General features: G+C 43.0%; 1 protein-coding gene across 9 annotated transcripts in view; it reads left to right on the top strand.

The window, feature by feature from the left end:
* The window catches only part of HMG20A (high mobility group 20A), a 65096-nt gene that overhangs the window by 26641 nt on the left and 15886 nt on the right, over positions 1-22569 (top strand). For 5 of the 9 annotated variants that reach the window (XM_081876422.1, XM_081876421.1, XM_081876420.1 and 2 more), the window contains exons 2-3: positions 17650-17756; positions 20260-20407. In XM_081876422.1, coding sequence (XP_081732548.1) covers positions 17668-17756; positions 20260-20407 — 237 coding nt within the window. In that variant the 5' untranslated portion in view covers positions 17650-17667. Of the gene's footprint in view, positions 1-16169; positions 16258-17649; positions 17757-20259; positions 20408-22569 lie in introns of those variants that run through there. The other 4 variants (XM_081876425.1, XM_081876424.1, XM_081876426.1 and 1 more) reach the window with 2 other exon arrangements.

Genomic DNA, 22569 nt, shown 5'->3' with positions numbered 1-22569 from the left:
CCTGTCTGGCATATAGCCAAACCGGTTGATAACAATTCCTCCAAATTTTTATGAAATATGTATATCTGAGCTCTGTACCTAGGTACCTTTTTGCCACTGAAAGTAGAGGCACAACTATCATTTCGATCTCCAGCTGCTGAACTGTTTCCATAAATGGCCATAAATGGTTGCTAGCTAGATGTGCTCCCTAGGAGAGATGCTTTTTGCATGTTTAACCTTAGTACTGTTGTGGATACCAGGAGAAGTAATGAAAACATTTCTCCCCCAATTTTATTTCTCTTTTAAGCAGAACCAACTTCCATTTCCCACCAGTTTAATGGTAGAAGGAGCATGCCATTATGACAATGCAAAATAGCCCAAATCTAAAAATAAATAGTTGGGCATTTTAAAGTAGTGATTTAATACAGCCTTGTGTTGAAACTCATCCAATAGCCCTAAGTGACCAGGTATTCCATGTAGAGAAGTGAGTGAGCTGGCAAAGGAGGAAGAATTGCTCAATTCCTTCTCTGTCTACTTGGTTTCATTGCTAGCCCATCCCTCAGCTGCCCTTCCCCTACTAGAATTCTAAGAGTCAAGCATCTTTCATTTCTATGGTGGTCACAGATGTGTGTTAGGAAATCCCTCTTCTGCAGCAAACAGGTAAACACTTCTGGGCTTACTTAAAATCTTGATTTAATACATAAATTTCATACATTAATTTGTTGTCATGCCTGCGGTTTGTGGGCCAAGCGCTCACACAGCCTCTTTAAAGAATAAATTACCGTATTTTTCGCTCTATAAGACGCACCCGACCATAGGACTATGCTACCACTATGCTACCACTCAGTGGATTTGTAACTGGCTGACTGACCGAACCCAAAGGGTGCTCATCAATGGTTCCTCTTCATCCTGGAGAAGAGTGACTAGTGGGGTGCCACAGGGTTCTGTCTTGGGCCCCGTCTTATTCAACATCTTTATCAACTACTTGGATGATGGACTCAAAGGCATCCTGATCAAATTTGCAGATGACACCAAACTGGGAGGGGTGGCTAACATCCCAGAGGACAGGATCACACTTCAAAACGACCTTGACAGATTAGAGAACTGGGCCAAAACTAACAAAGCCAATGCAATTCTGGGCTGCATCAATAGGAGTATAGCATCTAGATCAAGGGAAGTAATAGTGCCACTGTATTCTGCTCTGGTCAGACCTCACCTGGAGTACTGTGTCCAGTTCTGGGCACCACAGTTCAAGAAGGACACTGAGAAACTGGAACGTGTCCAGAGGAGGGCAACCAAAATGGTCAAAGGCCTGGAAACGATGCCTTATGAGGAACGGCTAAGGGAGCTGGGCATGTTTAGCCTGGAGAAGAGGAGGTTAAGGGGTGATATGATAGCCATGTTCAAATATATAAAAGGATGTCACATAGAGGAGGGAGAAAGGTTGAGGGAGAAGCGGACACGGAGCAATGGTTCCAAACTACAAGAAAAAAGATTCCACCTAAACATTAGAAAGAACTTCCTGACAGTGAGAGCTGTTCGACAGTGGAATTTGCTGCCAAGGAGTGTGGTGGAGTCTCCTTCTTTGGAGGTCTTTAAGCAGAGGCTCGACAACCATATGTCAGGAGTGCTCTGATGGTGTTTCCTGCTTGGCAGGGGGTTGGACTCGATGGCCCTTGTGGTCTCTTCCAACTCTATGATTCTATGTTGCTGTATCTAGATTTCAGTAAAGCTTAAGTCTCTCATGATATTATTAGGAGAAAGCTGGTGAAATCTAGGCTGAACGAGGTTAACTGTTAGGTGGCTTTGTAGCTGGTTGACTGATTCTTCGTCATCCTGGAAAAAAGTGACAAGTGGGGTGCTGCAGGGTTCTGTCCTGGGTCCGTTGTTGTTGAATGTCCTTATAAACAACTTAGATGAAGGAATTGAGGTTATGCTCATCTAATATGCAGGTGACACCAATCTGGGAGGGGTAGCTAATGCTGCAGAAGACAGAATCAGGATTCAAAATGACCTTAACAGATTGGGGAACTGGACCCAAACGAACAAAATTAATTTCAGATAGGACAAATGTAAGGTACTGCACTTAGGCAGGAAGAACCAGATACACAAATATAAGAGGGGGGTACACCTGTCTTGCCAGCAGTACATGTGAAAAGGATCTATGGGTCTTAGTGGACCACAAGCTTAATATGTGTCAACAATATGATGCAATAGCAAAAAAAAGCTAACACCATTCTAGGTTGCAACTACAGATGTATACTGTCCAGATCATGGGAAGTAATAATAGTACCACTCTATTCTGTCACACCTGGAATACTGTGTCCAGTTTTGGGCATCACCATTTAAGAAGGATGTTGACAAGCTGGAATGTATGCAAAGGAGGGAAACCAAGATGATCAAGGGTCTGAAAAACAAGCCTTATGAGGCCTGACTAGAGCAGAATACAGTGGCACTATTACTTCCCTTGATCTAGATGCAATACTCCTATTGATGCAGCCCAGAATTGCATTGGCTTTTTTAGCTGCCACATCACACTGTTGGCTCATGTCAAGTTTGTGGTCAATCAAGACTCCTAGATCCTTTTCACATGTACTGCTCTCAAGCCAGGTGTCACCCATCTTGTATTTGTGCCTCTCAAATTTTCGCCCAAGTGCAATACTTTACATTTCTCCCTATTAAAATTCATCTTGTTTGTTTTGGCCCAGTTCTCTAATCTGTCAAGGTTGCTTTGAAGTGTTATTCTGTCCTCTGGGGTGTTAGCCACCCCTCCCAGTTTGGTGTCATCTGCATATTTGATCAGGATGCCCTTGAGTCCATCATCCAAGTAGTTGATAAAGATGTTGAATAAGACGGGGCCCAAGACAGAACCCTGTGGCACCCCACTAGTCACTCTTCTCCAGGATGAAGAGGAACCATTGATGAGCACCCTTTGGGTTCGGTCAGTCAGCCAGTTACAAATCCACTGAGTGGTAGCAACCTTTTCCCCTCCTCTATGTGACATCCTTTTATATATTTGAACATGGCTATCATATCACCCCTTAACCTCCTCTTCTCCAGGCTAAACATGCCCAGCTCCCTTAGCCGTTCTTCATAAGGCATCGTTTCCAGGCCTTTGACCATTTTGGTTGCCCTCCTCTGGACACGTTTCAGTTTCTCAGTGCCCCTGGGAGTAAGTTGATTTGGCAGTCAAAGGGTCTATGGGGGGGTAGTCTATCCGCCTCCTTCTCGCTGAAGACTTCCTTCAGGTCAACATATTGTGGTGGCACCTCCCCTTTTGGTTCCACCGCCAGCCCAGCCACCCTGGCCACTGTCATTCTTGGGTTCTCTTCCCCCTGACAGTGTTCCAAGCAGTAGGCTGACCCAAAGTTGACTGACCGCTGATGCCATGACACTACTGGATCATGCAGTGCCAGCCAGCTCATTCCCAGTATTATTGGGGGTCCTGCCAGTGTGGCCACGTGAAAGGCAATGGTCTCCGTGTGCCTGGAAACCCTCATTCGCATTGGGGGGGTCTGGTGTGTCACTTCCCCTCCCAGAAGTTCCCTGCCGTCTATGGTGGTCACTTGCAAGGGAAAGTCCAGGGGCAGTAGGTGGAGTTGGTGCTCCAGAGAGAAGTCCCTGCTGAAGAAATTGCAGGAGCTCCCTGAATCCAGCAGCCCCTCAACTTTGACTGGGTGCCCATTCGGGAGTTCTAGCACCACTTCTATGGCTATAGCTGCCCTGGGAGGGTCAGGCTGGGGCACTTCTATTGGTTGCTGGCCTGGCTGCTGCCCCGCTGGTTGGCAGCCAGGCGTTGCCGTTTCTCTGCGCCTGCCCTTCCTCCCCCTTCTCCTCGCAGCCAGCAGCCCCCACCATCCTTTGCCAGGCCTTTCTCTGAGGGCAGACCCTGGCCAAATTTCCTGGTCGTTGGCAGAGGAAACACTTTTTGGCAGTCTTCCAGTCCTTCCCCTCCCTCTTCCGACCTTCACTGGAGTTTGAGACCTCGTGCGTGCGCGCCCCGTCTATCTCCATTGGCTCAGCCGCCTGGGAAAGCTGTCTCGGTATTTCAGGAATGCGGTAGTCATGGCAACGTTCCCCTCTCACTTCGCGTTTCTCCTGAGCCCGCTCTTCCTGCCGCACTCCAATCGCAAGCACAGCCTTGGTCAGCTGATCCGACTGTGGGCGGGGCGTGCGGGACAGCTTGTCCTTCACAGTTGGGGACAACCCCTCCTCAAACAACATTTGAATCGGTTCAGCGTCCAGATCCCACCCGAGCCGGTGGATCAACATAGCGAAGCGTGACCAGCACTCTCTAACTGACTGGCTCCCCTGCTTGCACCCCATCAATGCTCGCCGAGTCACACTTTGCTCCACTTCACTGGAGTACATCGCATTCATCGCCTGGAAGAATTTCCTAAGGTCCTTCAAGGCATCATTTTGCGTCGCCATTAGGGGCCTGATCCATTCGCGTGCCCCATCCTCCAGATGCCCCACAATATAGGCTACCCTCTCCCCATCATCAGCAAAGTCATTATGCTGCAGTTCCAAAGCGTACTCTATTTCCGTTCGGAACGCATTGTAGTCCTGGGGTTTCCCCCCAAACTTGTGTACCAGCCCCGGTACCTTCCTTGCGATGGGGTGGGTCTGACCTGTGCATCCTGAGCCCGTCTTTCGTCCAGTCGTGCCGTCAGGAGAGCTACATGCTGTTCCAAGTCTCGGTTTCTCTCTACCAGACTTTGCACTCCAGCTGCTTGCTCCGTCTCTCCGGCTGCCCTAGTTTGGCTCATCTTGCTGCCTCTCTGGGGCTGCGCACAAGCAACGTCGGTGACTGATGGATTGCTGTAATGGTTCTAAGGGGGTTGCTCGTGCGTAAGTTGCCGCCACTCTTGGCTTGGTTGCCTGGTTGACCCCTTTCTCTCTGGACAGCCTTGCACTCGTGGCTGTCTCAGTCGCTGGCAGAATCCGTCAGTGGGTGTTTCTTAAACTTCTTCCAGCAAAGAAGTTCTTTGATGCCAAGTCTCCTCCTACTCTCCCTGTGCGGAAGTCTCCTGCGCAGGGAGGGTGTGGGCAGCGGAGTACCCGTGCTCTCCCCACTGGTCTCCGGTGAAGTCCTGGAGCCTTATCTCCGATTCCCCCATCTGCCCCCCTTCACCCCTGGTGTTCCGCTGATTTCCTTCCCCAGCAGATGGGTGCCTCTCTCCCTGCTGGGACCCTCTCCGGCATCGCTCTGGAGCCTTCCCTCCACCTCTGGCTCCGATGGCAGTTCCTTGACAGTGTCCTATAGAGCGAAAAATACAGTATCTACATATTTTTCTTATTTTCAAAGGGTGTGCTGAGCTATGCCCCATTGCAAGCTTTTTTTTCTTTTTTGGTAAATCAAGCATGAGTTTAATTGGTTCTGATTAGACTTGCCACATTTTGGAAATGAGCAGGCAAATTTCCAGTTCTGTACTTTCTAGGCGCTGTATATATGTATGTGCTTCTGCATGGAAGTATATTTCCCATCTTCATACCAGGGCTCCTGCCACTCCATAGTTGGCCAGATTTTGTTCCAGGGGAAAGGAAGGAGAGAACTGGAGAATGTGTTGAGTGGCTGCTAAGCAACGATAATAGGATGCAAAGTGTGAAGTATCATTATAAAATCGCATCCCATGTTGAACTGTAACCTCTCTGGTGATTTTGTGTGCGTAGGTTTGCCATCTTCTTTTTACAGCCGTAGCTGGGAATACCATTGTAGCCACAATAGAATATGTCTGGCGGGGCTTTATAGTATTTAAAGAATTTTTTGGGGGGAAGATGTTAAGTTACACAGAGCAATTTGAGGGTGGCCGCTACTAATGATTTACAGATTATTATTATTATTATTATTTTCATTTTTAAATTTTTATTTAGTGGCAGCTTTTTGCATTTCTCTCTTCCTTTCGTCATCCTGATATATGGCTTTACTGATCTCCACTCAGCTTAATCCATTGGTAATATAGAAGTCTTACTTTAAAAATCTTCCAATTTTAATATTTCTAGGCTCATGAATTTATATGGCATCTTCAGGTTTTTAAAAATAGGTATGGTGCACATACCTTTTCTGCAAAGCATTTTCTTTCTAGCTGCGGAATTGTAGACATTTATTGCATGGTTTGGGACTTTGTCAGGGCTTGAATTGAGGCCTAAGGCTAGGATTGGTGGCTGCCATCTGTCTCAATCTGCAAAAAGGATCAGAACCAGGTAATCAAACGTTACTGAAATTCTTATGAACAAAAATAGGTCAGTAGCCAAGGACTAGGAATGTTACTAGGAATTCCTAGTGTTACTAGGAATGTAGAGATCACATCCAGGAATCCAAGCAACATTTTGTGGCACTTTGGAAATGGCAGGAAATAATAATAATAATAATAATAATAATAATAATAATAATAATAATAATACTGCCCTATACTTGTAGGACAAAGTACAATGTAAAAAGTAGTAAAACATAATAAAAATAATTAAAACACTTAACAATACTAATGTGTACAAACCAATAACATTTCCCAACAAAAGCCCGTAAACGATACCCTGGCCCACAAATAAAGATACAAAATCCAAATTAACTTATAACATTTTAAAACACTTTAAAACAACCCCCACCAAATAAAACACCCATCCAAGTTAAAAACTCATTCCTGTTAAAACCATAATTGTAGCACAAGGGGGTTGGCCCACGCCTTGTTTCACTGCTTCAGTGGTGGCACTGCTGGGGCACCCTGCCTCCAGGGCAGGCAGGCTTTATAGAGCCGCCCCAGCACACCTAGCTGGCGTGCTTCCAGTGCTTCCTGCTTGCCCAGGGTCCTGGTCCCTGCCCTACTTGTTCAGCTGCAGGCAGGTCCTGGTCTGGAAGTCCCACAAGTGGCCGCAGGTCCAGCAGGTAGGGGGAGATGGAATTCCCAAAATGGACAACCTTGCTTGTACTCTATCCCAAAGTAAAGAAGATAGAGATGCTTCCTAAAAACAACAACAGACAAACAATGCCCCTGAACCCATTTTCCTGTAATTTGGCCAATTTAATCCAGTATGGAGGTAATAGCCTTTAAATTTCATCCATTTCTGTCAAAAGGAAAACAAAATTCCCAGTAGTGAATTGTGGGTGGTGGAAGGAAGGAATTGGACTTAGACAGACCCTGAACATGAATTGGAGAGCCTACAACAGCACCTGGGACTAAGGCTGGTGTTTCCCAAACCATGAAATTTTGGCCTGATTCAAATCTTGTTGTCTACACTTTTGACTGAGTATCTGAAGGAATACCTGAATCATAGAATTGTAGAGTTGGAAGGAACCCCAAGGGCAATCTAGTCCAACCCCTTGCAGTGCAGAAATTCTTTGCCAAACATGGGGCTTGAACCCATGACCCTGAGATTAAGAGTCTCAATAGGAGTATAGCATCTAGATCAAGGGAAGTAATAGTGCCACTGTATTCTGCTCTGGTCAGACCTCACCTGGAGTACTGTGTCCAGTTCTGGGCACCACAGTTCAAGAAGGACACTGAGAAACTGGAACGTGTCCAGAGGAGGGCAACCAAAATGGTCAAAGGCCTGGAAACGATGCCTTATGAGGAACGGCTAAGGGAGATGGGCATGTTCAGCCTGGAGAAGAGGAGGTTAAGGGGTGATATGATAGCCATGTTCAAATATATAAAAGGATGTCACATAGAGGAGGGAGAAAGGTTGTTTTCTGCTGCTCCAGAGAAGCGGACACGGAGCAATGGCTCCAAACTACAAGAAAAAAGATTCCACCTAAACATTAGGAAGAACTTCCTGACAGTAAGAGCTGTTCGACAGTGGAATTTGCTGCCAAGGAGTGTGGTGGAGTCTCCTTCTTTGGAGGTCTTTAAGCAGAGGCTTGACAACCATATGTCAGGAGTGCTCTGATGGTGTTTCCTGCTTGGCAGGGGGTTGGACTCGATGGCCCTTGTGGTCTCTTCCAACTCTATGATTCTATGATTCTATGCTTTACTGACTTGAGTTCCCACATCAACCTGCAGTGATGTCAGCAAATTTATAGCTCCCTTCTAGGTGCCTCTGCCATCTGACATAAGAGAGAGGGATTTGATGGTGCTCCATTTATGGAACTTACCCCAGAGAGGCCTACTTTTTATCCTTTCCCTGCCAATCAGCTCTATTTTTGTTCTTCCAGCCCTTTTAAAGTTCTGAGCTTTAATTTGTATTTACTGCTTCTTTGTTGTGAACTGTCTTGGGAACAGTGCGCACACATACACTGATGCTGATTTGCTAAATTGTGGTTATGACACTGAGTCCAGAGCTTTGGCTCATGTGCTCCTTTCCATAAGTTGCTTGGTTTTTTAGCTTCATGTCACAGCAATATCTATTGAAAAGCCAAGAGTCAAATGCTGCATTTTATCAGCTAGTGCTGACTCTGCAGCAGACTCCCTATGAATTCTTTAAATACTTTGAATTATGATATTGTCCATTTGGGGTGGCACATGCTAATATTGATTTAAAAGCTGGGGATCACCAAGTAACCTTTTATTTTAAATCCCCATTTATTAACACCGTGGTTTCTATAAATGTTCAAGTTTCTATTTGCACCTGCGGCTTCCTGCTGTACCAGAGGTTGGAAGGGCAAAGGTGCTACTTCCTTTTGGAATCCAGCTCAATATTTTTCTCATCCTGACAAAAGTATACAGGAAGGAAGGAAGGATCTGGCTGGGACTAACCCATTAACAAGACTTTCCAACCAGAAGAATATGCATAAATGTCCTACCAAAGCATAAATGCATAAATATATCCTACCCATGTTTGAGTTTCTGTGAGCCATCTTACAGTTTTGGAACTCTGAAGTCTACCTGGCAGTGATGGAAAAAAGGATTATTGTTAGCACAGCTATGGGATTTGGAGGTCCCAAGGCTAGCAGATCAGCCCCTGACACAGCATCCTGTGCATGTTTTTATCCATTTCAGTTCCAGTGGGAACTTGCTTCCTCCTCTCCCTTCTTGCCTGTTGGGATAGTTTAATAACCTCTGCATGCTCACAAATATTTGACCTCTACTTCTGAGACTTGACTCTCAGTGCCCAGCCATACGGACTGAATAAAACAAAGCTTTAAAACAAGAAAGAAGTTTGTGTTCTTCTAGCTTCCTGTGTTTATATGGTCTGTTTTGGGTGGTGTTAAAGCTGATGTCCAGCTGCTTCCTCTACAAGACTGAAAGCCAGGTTGGAACTTGGACACTGACTGAGCCCCAGATGTAAAACAAAAGAGGTGTGCCATTGTGGAACATAAGGGGCAGAATACCAAGCCATTGTGCCATGTTCAGCTAAACTGTATTTGTGTGAGATAAATAAATATCTTCCTATTGTGAAGGATAGCATTTTAAAGATGCATTTTGACTTCATTGAAGCCTCTTCTACAAAAGTCTACTTTATGGTTCCTTTGCATAGGAGAGTATAAAGCTTTGCTCCTCAGAACAATGAAGATCTTCCCCCATAGATGGGCAAATTGGATTGTACGAAAACAAGCCCAAACTCTCCATGTTACACAAATCCAAGTTTCAATTTTTAGTGTAATGAACCATGTTTCAACCAAAATATTAATAAATTGTGTAAGTTGAGGAATTGCATTTAAGAGCTTAAGTTCTTCTCCTGTATTTGACAATGTCTGCAATGAATACAGGCTTTGCTCCTATGTCTAATGGCAGTGTGGTGCATAGTTGGGATGGGAGGGACTTCCGGTCGGCACCAGCGGTTAATGGCGGCTCTCTCTCTGATCTCCGGAGAGAGGGCTGCTCCACGAGTTCGGGTCTGACCGCTACGGCGAAGCGGGGACCCCTAAAATCACAGGCGCGGAAGCCTGTGAACAAGGAGACTCAGTGGGCACCATTTGCACCCCCCCTTACTGCAAAAGAGCCTTTTTAAAGGCTCCGGAGGAGCATCGGGGATCGCGCGGTGCTGAGAGTCGCTACCCAGCCCGTGGAGTGAAGCCGCGTCGCCATAGGCGGAGAGCGCCGATTCCTTCCTGAAATTCGGACTGAAATTTAACACCCGTAAGTAGGATTGAGAAACCTATCGGGACTATAAAATTTGTTTGAAATTTGGTTGAAAACGGGAATGGTAAATAAAGGAAGTCTGCCTCCCCCCCGGCTGCATGATCTTTAAAGCAACGGAACTTAAAGCTGCAATTGAAGGAGAAGTAATCTTGAACTTTTTAAAGCGGTTTAACCCTGGCATTGAATTTGAACCCCCCCCCCCAGCAAGCAGGAGCGAGGGGGGAAGAAAAGGGAACTTGATTTAACCTGCATGAAAGGAAGCAAAGGGAAAAACTTTCCGCTGTCTCTGACTCTGGGAGCGAGCTGCCTGGGTGAAACACTTGACAGGGACTGTCAGAAATGATAGACTGTGACTTTATTTGATACAATTTTGGTTTTTGTGACTTTGGGATTTTACTGAAAGAACAATTTGATAGCTTGTTGCAGCTAGAAGACTGAGTGATTGTGGTTAAAAACTTTCCTCTTTGGGGGCTTTTGGCTTCTTTGTTTTTTCCCTGTCTTGTGGATACATTGAATTGCTCCCTCTAGAGGAACTAAAGACAATAGTTGCAACTTAGACTGTAAAAAACAAGTCACTGGATTTTTCCATTCAAAGCTGCTCCTGTGGGAACGACCTTGGGACATGAGCGGCTCAGCAGAGGAGATAGCAACAAGGTCTAAAGTTAAAGCCGCACAAAAGAAAAGGGGCTCTACGTCAGGCACATTGTCAACAGGCGCAGCTGGACAGGAAAAAGGGATAGATATATTCATGGATTCAGTGACACAAGCTTTACTTAAGATAAATGAATCCTTAGAAAATTTGACAAAGCAGAGTACGGAAAATACCAAACAGCTGACAGAACTCACTACAAAATTGGACTTGAATACCAAAAGCATAACATCCAACACAGCAACTATAAATAAATTAATTGAGGAAAATGCAACAATCCAAAAAATAGCGGAAGAAGCGAAATCCACTGCAGACTACACACAGGAAAAATTAGCACCAGTATGCAAGAGGTTGGACGAACATGAGGCCGCTTTGTCTTTATGGGAGATGCAGAGGAAAGAGAGGAATTTAAGACTTAGATTGGTCCCAGAAAGTGAAGGGGACAACTTAGTGGACTTTCTCACTAAAGAACTTTCAGAATTTTGGCAGGTAAACACAGAGGAGGAAGAATTTAAGATAACGGCTGCCTTCAGACTGGGGAGAAGGCAAAATAGAAAGATTCCGAGGGATTGCCTGATAACTTTGAGATCAAAGGAGGAAAGAGACAAAATATTAAATCTACACTATCAAAGAACCCTTGAGATTGAAGACGTTTTTGTGCAAATTTACAAGGACATCCCGAAATACATTCTGGAGGCTAGAACTCACTATAAGAACCTGGTTTACCTGCTGAAACAGAATAGTATTCCTTTCAGGTGGGAGTTTCCACAAGGCTTGTCCTTTAGCTATAAAGGAAAGAAAGTTAAGATAAGAACAGTACGAGATAAAGAACAATTTTTGGACAGAAACGAAGAGGACCTACAGAAAGGAGTGGTAGAATTGACCTCTGAAACAGATCTTGGAAACCTGACATTTGGACTCAAATCACCAACGGAAGAAGAACAGCCACAGGGAGCGGCTGGAGGTAACTAATTAATGATGTCTCTGCAATTTTTGACTTGGAACTGTAATGGACTGAACCTTCCCAGAAAAAGGCGTGAAATTTTTCATATTTTGAAAAGAGAACAATTGGATTTGATTTGTTTACAAGAGACCCACATAACAAGGACACACAGAAAATTGCTTATAAACAAAAGGCTAGGACAGGAATTCATTTCATCGGATAAAGTCAAGAAAAGAGGAGTGGTGATCTACGCAAAGGAGAAATTGGCCCCTAAATTGATTTTTAAAGATGAACAAGGAAGATTTTTGGCAATTGAAATACAAATCCTGGGAGAAAATTTTTTGACAGTTGGTATTTACGCACCTAATGAAGGGAAGGCAGAATTTTTCAAGAAACTGCATGAGACATTAATGGACTATCTGGATTACAACATAATTTTATTAGGAGATATGAATGGCGTGGTTTCTATAAATATGGACAAAGCACAAAGACAGGTGGTCTCTAAGGATGGGAGATTACCCAAGACTTTTTTTTGAAATGACAGAGAATTTGGACTTGATAGACATCTGGAGAACTAGAAACCCTCTCAAGAGAGAGGGAATGTTTTTCTCTGAGGCACAAATGACATGGACAAGAATTGATCAAATTTGGATTACTAGTGGCATGGCTCCAAGGATAAAAAAAGTAGAAATCTGCTCAAAGACATGCTCCGACCATAACGCTGTGAAGATGGAAATGAAACTAACAACAGCTGGTTCCTTCAGATGGAGAATGAATGACACCCTATTTAGAGACGATGAGATTTACAAAAAGGCCCAAAAAACTTTGAAGGACTATTTTGAGATAAATCTGAGGACGGATGTTGAAAAAAGAGTGATTTGGGACGCAAGTAAAGCCGTGATGCGAGGTTTCCTAATACAACAGAATACTTTAAAGAGGAAAAAGCAAAATGAGAAGAAAGATAAGATCTTGGAAAGAATAAAAGAGGGAGAAAAGAGATTGAGGTCTAAACCAAAGTCTCATGAGATTTTGAGAGAAATTAAATTTTATCAGATGCAGTACATGGAACTGATGAACCAAGAGATAGAATGGAAAATCAAGCAAATGAGACAAAGGACATTTGAATCAGCAGACAAATGCGGGAAACTCCTCGCATGGCAATTGAAGAAGAGACAAAAACTGAATACAGTTACAAATTTGGAGGTGGATGGAAAGAACGTTACTAAACCAAATGAGATCAGCAATTGCTTTCAGAGTTATTTCAGAAGACTATATGCACAAGGGCCGGAGAATGAACGAGATATAGAAGATTTCCTTAAGAAATATGGATTACAAAAAATTTCTCAACAAAGTATGCTGATTTTAAATGAGAAAATAACAGATAAAGAAATAGAGGGTGCCATTCAGAATATGCAACTAGGTAAATCTCCAGGACCAGATGGATTAACCTCCAGATACTACAAAGCTTTGAAGGAATGGATAATACAGCCGTTGAAGGAGGTTTGCAATGAAATATTAGAGGGGGAAAAGGCTCCTGATTCGTGGAAAGAAGCTTTCATCACACTTATACCAAAGTCTGAAACTGAAAAAAATCAGATTAAGAACTACCGCCCTATATCATTACTTAATGTGGATTACAAAATATTTGCTGACATTTTAGCAAAAAGACTTAAGAAGGTGCTGGTGGAGGAGATTCACAAAGACCAGGCAGGCTTTCTCCCGGGAAGACACTTATCAAGCAACGTAAGGAATATAATTGATATTATGGAAATGCTGACAGTAAATATTAACACGAAGGCAGTTTTAATATTTGTGGACGCGGAGAAAGCCTTTGACAATATTTCTTGGAACTTTATGAAGAAGAATCTCCAGGGGATGGGGGTAGGCCAAAGGTTTGAAAATGGTATGGGTGCAATATATTCGGAACAAAAGGCAAAGTTAATTGTAAATAATGTGGTTACTGATGAACTTCCGATAGAAAAAGGGACACGGCAGGGGTGCCCAATATCCCCATTACTTTTTATATCAGTCCTGGAGGTTTTATTAAATATGATCAGGGGGGACCAGTTGGTAAAAGGAATTCGGGTCGGAGCCAGACAGTACAAATTGAAGGCATTTGCAGATGACCTCGTATTGACTTTACAAGAGCCAGACACTAGCACAAAAAGAGTTTTAGAACTAATTCAATTCTTTGGCCAGGTTGCAGGATTTAAACTGAATAAACAAAAAACTAAACAAAAAACTTTAGTTTTTTGGGAAAAAACTTAACAAATGGTGAAAGGGAGAAGTTCCAAAGTGAAACTGGGTTGATGGTGGCTAAGAAAGTGAAATATTTGGGGATTAACATGACATCTAAAAATGTTAATTTATTTAAGGACAATTATGATAAATATTGGACAGAGGTAAAGAAAGATCTAGAAATATGGTCGAAATTGAAGCTTTCCTTGTTAGGTCGAATTGCTGTGATCAAAATGAATGTTTTGCCAAGAATGTTATTTTTGTTTCAGACATTACAGATTGTGGATAAACTAGATTGTTTCAAGAAGTGGCAGAAAGATATATCTAGATTTGTCTGGCAGGGCAAAAAGCCCAGAATAAAATTTAAGATATTAACTGATGCAAAAGATAGAGGGGGGTTTGCCCTGCCGGATTTAAGACTTTATTACGAAGCAGCAGCTTTCTGCTGGTTGAAGGATTGGCTACTTCTTGAGAATACTGATATTTTGGATTTGGAAGGGTTTGACAATAGGTTTGGTTGGCACGCTTACATATGGTATGACAAGGTTAAAGCTCATAAAGGTTTTAAAAATCATGTGGTTAGGACTCGATATAAAGATTTGCTGGAAAACAAAACTCCTAGGTGGTTATCACCAATGGAGGCTAAAGAAGTGAAGAAACTTAATATGGAATCTAATTGGCCAAAATATTCTGAAATCTTAGAACAAGAAAGTGGTAAATTTAAATTAAAGAGATTTGAAGAAATAAAGTCCATGGTAAGAGATTGGCTCCACTATTATCAACTAATGGAGACCTTTAAACAAGACAGGAAAATTGGCTTCCAGGTGGAGAAATCTAAATTAGAAACAGAACTGCTAGAATCCAATACTAAGAATTTATCAAGAATGTATAATTTGTTGCTGAAGTGGAACACAATAGATGAGACAGTCAAATCAGCTATGATTAAATGGGCACAGGACATCGGTCATGACATTATGTTTGCGGACTGGGAACAGTTATGGACCACCGGTATTAAATTTACGGCATGTAATGCCTTAAGAGAAAACATTATGAAAATGATTTATAGGTGGTACATGACCCCAGTCAAGCTTGCAAAGATCTATCATTTGCCCAATAATAAATGCTGGAAATGTAATGAAACTGAAGGTACCTTTTTTCACCTTTGGTGGACCTGCCCAAAGATTAAAGCCTTCTGGGAAATGATTTATAATGAAATTAAGAAGGTACTTAAATGCACTTTTCATAAGAAACCAGAGGCATTCCTCTTGGGCATGGTTGGCCAACTGGTGATAAGAAAGGACAGGACTTTTTTTATGTACGCTACCACAGCAGCAAGGATACTACTAGCAAAGTATTGGAAGACGCAAGAACTACCCACACTGGAAGAATGGCAGACGAAAGTGATCGACTTTATGGGATTGGCAGAAATGACCGGCAGAATCCGTGACCAAGAGAAAGAGACGGCGGAGGAAGATTGGAGGAAATTTAAAGTTTACCTTAAAAACTGTTGTAAAATTGATGAGTGCTAAAATGTTAAGGGGAAGGAAGATGCAGAATTGCAGCTGAAACTGTTTGATGAATTAAGATGAAATTGAGAAAAAATAAGTTATAAATATAATTGGACTAAGGGGTTGCTGAAAAATTGCAAAATAAGGATGCAGAGAGGGGGAGGTATGGGGAAGTCCATGAAAGAAGGTTTATGAAAAGGAGGATATGAAAAATATATGTGTGTATGTGTTTGTTTGTTTTGTTTATTTTAAAATGAAAAACCAATAATTTTTTTTTAAAAAAAAAACATAGTTGGGATGGGAAACCTGTGGCCCTCCAACTCCTATCAGCCCCAGCCAGCATGGCCAGTGGTCAGGGATAATGGGAGTTGTAGTCCAATAGATTCCCTATCCTTGAAAAGCATGACAACACCCCTGGTAGTGTCCACCATTTTTGCTCTCAAACTATGAATCACATCTACAGATAGCTTTATAAGTGTTGGTGTTGCCTCCCTTAGGAAACAGGTTGCTTCCTTACTTCCATTGCAAATTATGTCCTTGGTTAGTAGAACTGACACCCCTTACATCAGTCTTCTCTAAAATGCAAATGGCTAGTATAGCATCTCTCCCTGGAGGCAGCAAGATTGATGTGGATCATCTGTTCCGTCCTAGACCTTCCATCTGCTCGTCTGGGCATTAATGGAAGGCTTATTTCAAAGAATACCTTGGTTGTGCAGCCAAAGAGATGCATTCATCATAAACTACAGCCTAAGCTGTCTGCCTCTTACATACATATATGTGTAATAATATAGCAAAATTTGAACAATTTGAAAGCAACAAAGTGCATTTTCTTGCAGCATAGAAATAAATCTTCAAAGCCAGCATGGAGGGCAGATACATCAGCATGTGCTTGCAAGGCACCCCCTTCATCTCTCTCAGGCTTGGGTAGGTGTCATTGCCCTTAGATTGTGCCTGAAATGAACAGAGCAGAAGGCTATCTGTAAATGTCATTGTGGCACTCATATTCCGCCTAACACTTCTTCACAGACTGCAATTGCTGTAGATACATTTTTCTTTAAAAGAATTGCTGTAAAATAGGTGTAAATTGTTTTATTAGCCATTTCCTCTTTTCTTTTTTTGCTGTCATTTTATATCCTCAAAATGTTTCCAAGTAGCCAGAAGGTCCAACTCTGAGTGTGGCTTGAGTGCCAGCAGAGATGGCAGTGGCTCTAAGCTGATGCAGAATTTAAAGGGGGGGGGGAGTGTTTATCTGACTGTAAGGTAGAAGCAGGATTCAGATTTGTATTTACAAGCTGGTTGCTCTATTGAGTTTGGTGGATGAGGGATAAAATAAATGACTTTTGAATTGGAAATGTATTTCATTTCTAGCAGGGGCAGGGCACTTGCTCAGTTGCATGGTCATTAGGTAAAGGTAAAGGACCCCTGGACAGTTAAGTCCAGTCAAAGGCGACTGTGGGGTGTGGTGCACATCTCGCTTTCAGGCCGAGGAAGCCGGCATTTGTCCACAGACAGCTTTCCATGTTATGTGGCCAGCAGGACTAAACCGCTACTGGTGCAACGGAATACCACAATGAAAACCAGAGTGCATGTGTTTTCGAACTCATCCCGTCTCGGGGATTCAAATGGCAGATCTTCCGATTGGCAAGCCCAAGAGGCTCAGTGGTTTCGACCACAGCATGGCAATCATGCTGCACAGTCACACACTGATCTAGTTTCCTGTGCAAAGAACATCTGTACAAAGTCCTTAGGAGCTCTCAACTGGAAGCTCAGGGTGAGGTTCCATCACTACAAAGATGACACTGCAGCTCTGTTTCTCCTTGCCCCCTGCATCAGGGGATCTTGAGGTAGTGAGAGTTGAGTGACTGCCAGTAAACTGAAACTGAATCTTGAGAAGATGAAAGTTTTGAGGCTTGGTGGTTCCCAAATCTGGGAAATAGGAAGGTGACTTGCTGAAGATAGGGTCGCACTCTCCTTAAAGGACCATGTGCATAGAATTCTCCCATGCTCTGTCACTTGAGGTCCAAGTGGCCTCAGTAAAACAGAGGGCCTCTTTCCAGTTATGGATGAACCATCAGCTACTGCCATTCCTGGATGGGGATAACTTGGCCTCAGTTATCCATGATCTAGTAATATCCCACTTGGGAGATTGGATTGAATTGGGGTTCTGCAGCTTAACAGTTGTCCTTAGAAGCAAATGTTGCTCAAGTTGCTGGACAGTACTTGGGGAAAAAACATTTAAGATTACACTGCAAGTCTGCTTGCCATATGACAAACTGGTATATTAAAGTAATAGTAATGTGAAATATTCTTCTACAGTTTTCTGTTGCAACAGTAATGGAGAACCCAATGACCACTTCATCTCCCTCGTCACATTTTCCAGAAGATGATGGCTCAAAGGAGAGTAATGACGTTGTTCCATCAGGGTAAGCAACTGCTCCTCTAGTTTTGGCTCATGCATACATAGTCCACTATAGGACCTACAATGGTGATTTGCTGAATATTTTTCCTTTGCTTTGGTTTAAAACACCCACTTCTAAACTCTGTCTTCAGTGACTTATTGATACTTGTTTAGAAAAACACTTAGCATTTCCCTTTGTATGTTGGAGAGGTGGTTTTCATGTGGTGCTTATTCATACCTGAAATAATCTGCACCCAAAGGGGTGGTGTTGATCAGCTGAGGTAGATTTCCTTAGTATTGGTGATGAGATAGACCTGCATAGTTTTTAAGACGATAGAGCCATGGCCACTGGCCGCTTCTTAAGGGGATGCTTTGCCTTTGACAGTGCCCTTTTTGGTAGTTTTTTGGTAGAAGCCCTCTTATAAACGCTCCAAGGAATGGGATAGAGCTAGTGGTTAAAGCTCAGTCTTTCATCCCAAGCTCCAGCATGATGACTGTTTAGTCTTCCTTTTTTTTTTTTTTATAAATTTTTATTGGATTTTCAAATTTTTTAACAACAAACAACACATATGACTTCCCCCCACCCCCCCACATACATCCCACTTCCCCCATTTAATTCAGCAAGTTCTTATTCCTCTCTCTAAACTTAATCTCATTATTCTCCAACTTAGTTCATCTTATTAAACCCCATATTATTACCCTATCTTCTTATATGCAATAAATCCTTTTTTCTAAGATCAATCAAAATTTATATACCAATCTCCCCTTTTTTATATTAAAGTATAAATCAAATTTACAATATCCAAAAATCATAAAGTTTTTCAAAAATCTGTTTTCCCCCCTCCCTCCCTGCCCGGGTATCTGTCCCTTCCCAGGTAGTTATCCTCCCATAAAATTCCTAGCCAGGATTCCTCACATCTCCAGCCCTCAAGTCTATTTCAGTCTCTCTCCGGTTTTTCTGTTGATATTCCTTTTTGCTGGTTTCCAGGTCTCGAAGGGTGTCTGTTAGTTACTTCCTCTTCTCCCAGTTCAAACCTAATTGAGAAAACTTGTTGCCAGGGTTCTACCAAAAGTCCTCCAGGTTGCAGATAATAAAGGCCAGAAAAGAGGAGGAAGTCCCAGTTATATTTCTTTACTCCTTTAATTTTCATAATTCCACAGTTTCCAAGGGCTTCCTCCTTCACTTTTCTCCTCAGTCTCATGTCTTCATACTTTGTAATCCAAAAGGTTTCTTTGTTCTCTGGCAACATAGGTTTCCACACTTTCTCTTCTCCGACTTCCTCCTTCACCCCCTCCAAAGATGTCATATTTGGTTGAGCTACAGAGTCTCTCAAGAACAAGTCTCTAGTTCCATCAGCAAGGTTGTTTGTTTTAAAAATCAAGGTCATGTATTGTTCTTGTAAGATTCCCACGAGAAAAGAGGCTCTCTCAATTTGTGCTAGTAATTTTCCTTCTGCAGCCATTGTAGTGTCACTGGTTTCCCCTAGGGGGATTGCCATTGTTCAAAGTTCTACGCCAGCAATCCTTTACCCTATTGTTTATTACTTTGTTTCAAATCACGTCTGTTTATATGTAACACCTTTAAACCAAAGAGATATATAGTAATACAGTTTTGTCCTTTGTTCAGCTGTTTGACAGCTCAGTTGACAGCTGTCAAACTCCGATTCCTTAAGGCTAGATTGGTGCAGGACGCTCCCAGGTCCAAGGGGGGGGGGGGTCACAAAAGTTTCCAAAGTTCGTCTCTTCCCTCCAGCACAACTTGACAAAATAAAACTTGTTCTTAAAAGTTATTAAAGTCTCTTACCAGTTTCCGTAGACATAAAATCTTTTTTCCGATCTTAGATTTTCGCTCCTTGCTTCCAATTGTCTGTATGAAAGGGGGGTGCGGACTTCCCTTTAGCACATCCCCCCGTTTGCCCGATTTACAAATAACGATTTTTTTAAAGTCCAAGTTTTCTTCTACTCACGGGGTGTTTGTATCCAATCGAATTTTCAGGTAGAAAGTTGACGCTCTCCGGTGAATGGCTTGCGGCTTCACTCCACTGAGGTAGCGGTTTTACTCTCAGCACCACGCCACCCCCCGTACCTTCTCCGCAGCCTTTAAAAAGGCTCTTCGACTGTCAGGGGGGGCGCTTAAGGTGCCCACCGAGTCACCAGGTCCACAGGTATCCGCACCTGTGGTTTCTAAGGGTCCCCGCGTCGCCGGCGCGGCAAGACCCGTCCTCAGAGGAGCCGATTCCCTCCGGAGCTCGGAGGGAATCCGCCATTACACCGATCGCGTCAACCCGGAAGTCGACTGTTTAGTCTTCCTTGGGCTGTTGGAATACTTGATAACTGGGATAGACTGTAAGAGAAATTGTTCTGGCAGGTGCAACATGCCGTGTTCTGACGGTCATTCTTTGGCACGTGTTTCTTTCCAACTACTTTTGATATTTGCAATATCACACAATATCCCAGGGAGTAAAATAGGAAGTACCTTTTCCTAACAATTGTGGGACTATATTGCATAATTACCTATTTTCCCCCAGGCTAAATCATTCAGAAGGATCGTGCACTGGCAGTGCCTCCCAGTCCGCCAACAATCCAGATTTTGCAGAGGACTTGCTGCACAGTCAACTGTTGCGAAATGAGTCATCTAATAAAGCTGAAAATAGCGAGCCAAGGCCTGAGGAGGAGGTAAGCAGAAATTAGAAGAAGTCGTCTTCCTCCACCTAAATTCTCTATCCATTCATATCTTCAAAAAATAAAACAATAGAGTTGATTATTTGGAATTTGATTAGCATTCCTCTCCTCTGTAAATGGATAAGACCTGCAGTGAAACAGGTTATGCTGTCATTCCTAATCCTTCCTTGAATGAGTGACTGACAGTATAGAACTACAGCAATCCTAGGAAGCTGGCATAAGTTACACCAGCTTAAGTAAAGCTCAGGAAGCCCGGGGTGGGGGGCAAACACGGCTGAGGTGGTCCTAGCCTGGCGTGGTGGAAATAAGCCACTGAAATACAGAGAGGCCACCCCCCCCTGTCAACAAGGCGATGGGAGCTGCACCCACCTGTTGACATGCAGGGGATAGTTCCCAGGTGCCCTCATCAGGTAGGTACAAACTGCGAGGTCACACAGAGATAACCCATGAGAAGCTGCTCAAATATCAGCTGGTAATTCCCAACATTTTTTTCTGAACTTGCTAAATTCTTTGCTACAGCATTTGCTTTGTGGCAAGGAGTTCCCATTACCCAACTTTCCTCAAACTAAGTGCAGTCATTGACTCTGGGGATATTGTGGCATCCTCCCCATTTTAGCCATAATTTGTGGATCCAGAGGCTTTAGGTGCAGAAGGCACTTTTCTTTTAGTCCCTCCTCCCCTACTTCCGTTATTTTAATGTTGTATTTTATTTTTGTTTTTAAGTTGTAATCATTCATCTTGTTTTTATTATTGCTTGTAAGCCGCTCTGAGCCCGGCCTTGGCTGGGGAGGGTGGGATATAAATAAAAAATTATTTTTATTATTATTATTACTTCCCACAAAGCATTTTTACTCATCTCCTGTAATGTCTTGCCCCATTCTCTTTTTACAGCCAACATGTACTTTACCCCACCCCCCTGCCAACTCCCACTCCAGTTTCTTTCATCCTTCCTTCCTGGTCCTTTTACATTTTCTTCTTCTCTTATTATAAGAGATTTCTTTTTATTTTCTGTTTATTTCTTTAATAATAATAACAATAATAAATATTAGACTTTTATCTCAGTTTCTAATTACCTTCAACATCTCCTGTGCCCTTTCCCCTCAGAGGCGGGAGACATTCCCCCCACCCCCACTTCTGTATCCTGGCCTCCTCTACTCAGCATGCAAGGAGGTCCTGGTGCGGACGCTAGCCCATCCAAATGGCTTTGGCACGGCTAGTGGGTGGGGCACAGGGTCCCACCTGAAAGTGGCTCAAGACCCATGGGCACATCCCACCCTACTGTTTGAGAAATATTGCTGTGGATTCCCAAACAGTTTTAAATTTACTAAAATTGCGGTTGATTTTCTGGCAGCTTTGTCTATCTTTAAAACCTTAGTACATTTTGTATGTACTTTGAGTGTGGCTTATCCCCAAATCTTCTGTTTTAACTCTTCCTAACTTTTCATCAGGCCTTTCAAACCATATCAGTCTTGGTTTATTTATTTTGACATTTTTTAGTCTTTAAGGTGCCACAAGTTTTTTTTTGTTTTGGCTGCAGGAGACCAACATGGCTACCATGCAGGAAATTTTTGAAAACATTTTTTTGGGTTGTGTGTTTAAATCCACAATAAAATTATCTACAATTCTTAAGAATTTCTGATTTTGGCTTTAGCAGTGAAAGCTGATTTTGCCCAAATTTAACCCTTACACTCTTATCTGATCCTCACCATGCCCCCTTCTCCATTACTTAACAACTTTGCTTGTTGAACACAGCTTATTTTTTGATGTATTTGATCATGCCTGCTTGGCTGAACCATAATTTGACTGTTGAAAAAGAGTACAGTGGTACCTCGGGTTAAGTACTTAGCTCGTTCTGGAGGTCCGTTCTTAATCTGAAACTGTTCTTAACCTGAAGCACCACTTTAGCTAATGGGGCCTCCCGCTGCCGCTGTGCGATTTCTGTTCTCATCCTGAAGCAAAGTTCTTAACCTGAGGTACTATTTCTGGGTTAGCGGAGTCTGTAACCTGAAGCGCATGTAACCTGAAGCGAATGTAACCCTAGGTACCACTGTACCAGGGATGTTTACTGAAGCTGTGTGTGAATGATAAAAGCATTTGAGATGCTAATGTAGGTTTAAACCTGGAGCAGGGATCCATGGCCCTCCAGATGCTGCTGG

The sequence above is a fragment of the Podarcis erhardii genome (genome assembly GCF_964252035.2).
Source record: "Podarcis erhardii genome assembly, chromosome: 9".
Taxonomy (NCBI): domain Eukaryota; kingdom Metazoa; phylum Chordata; class Lepidosauria; order Squamata; family Lacertidae; genus Podarcis; species Podarcis erhardii.
The sequence above is the reverse complement of the archived record's forward strand: the minus strand, read 5'-3'. Positions and strand labels throughout refer to the sequence as shown.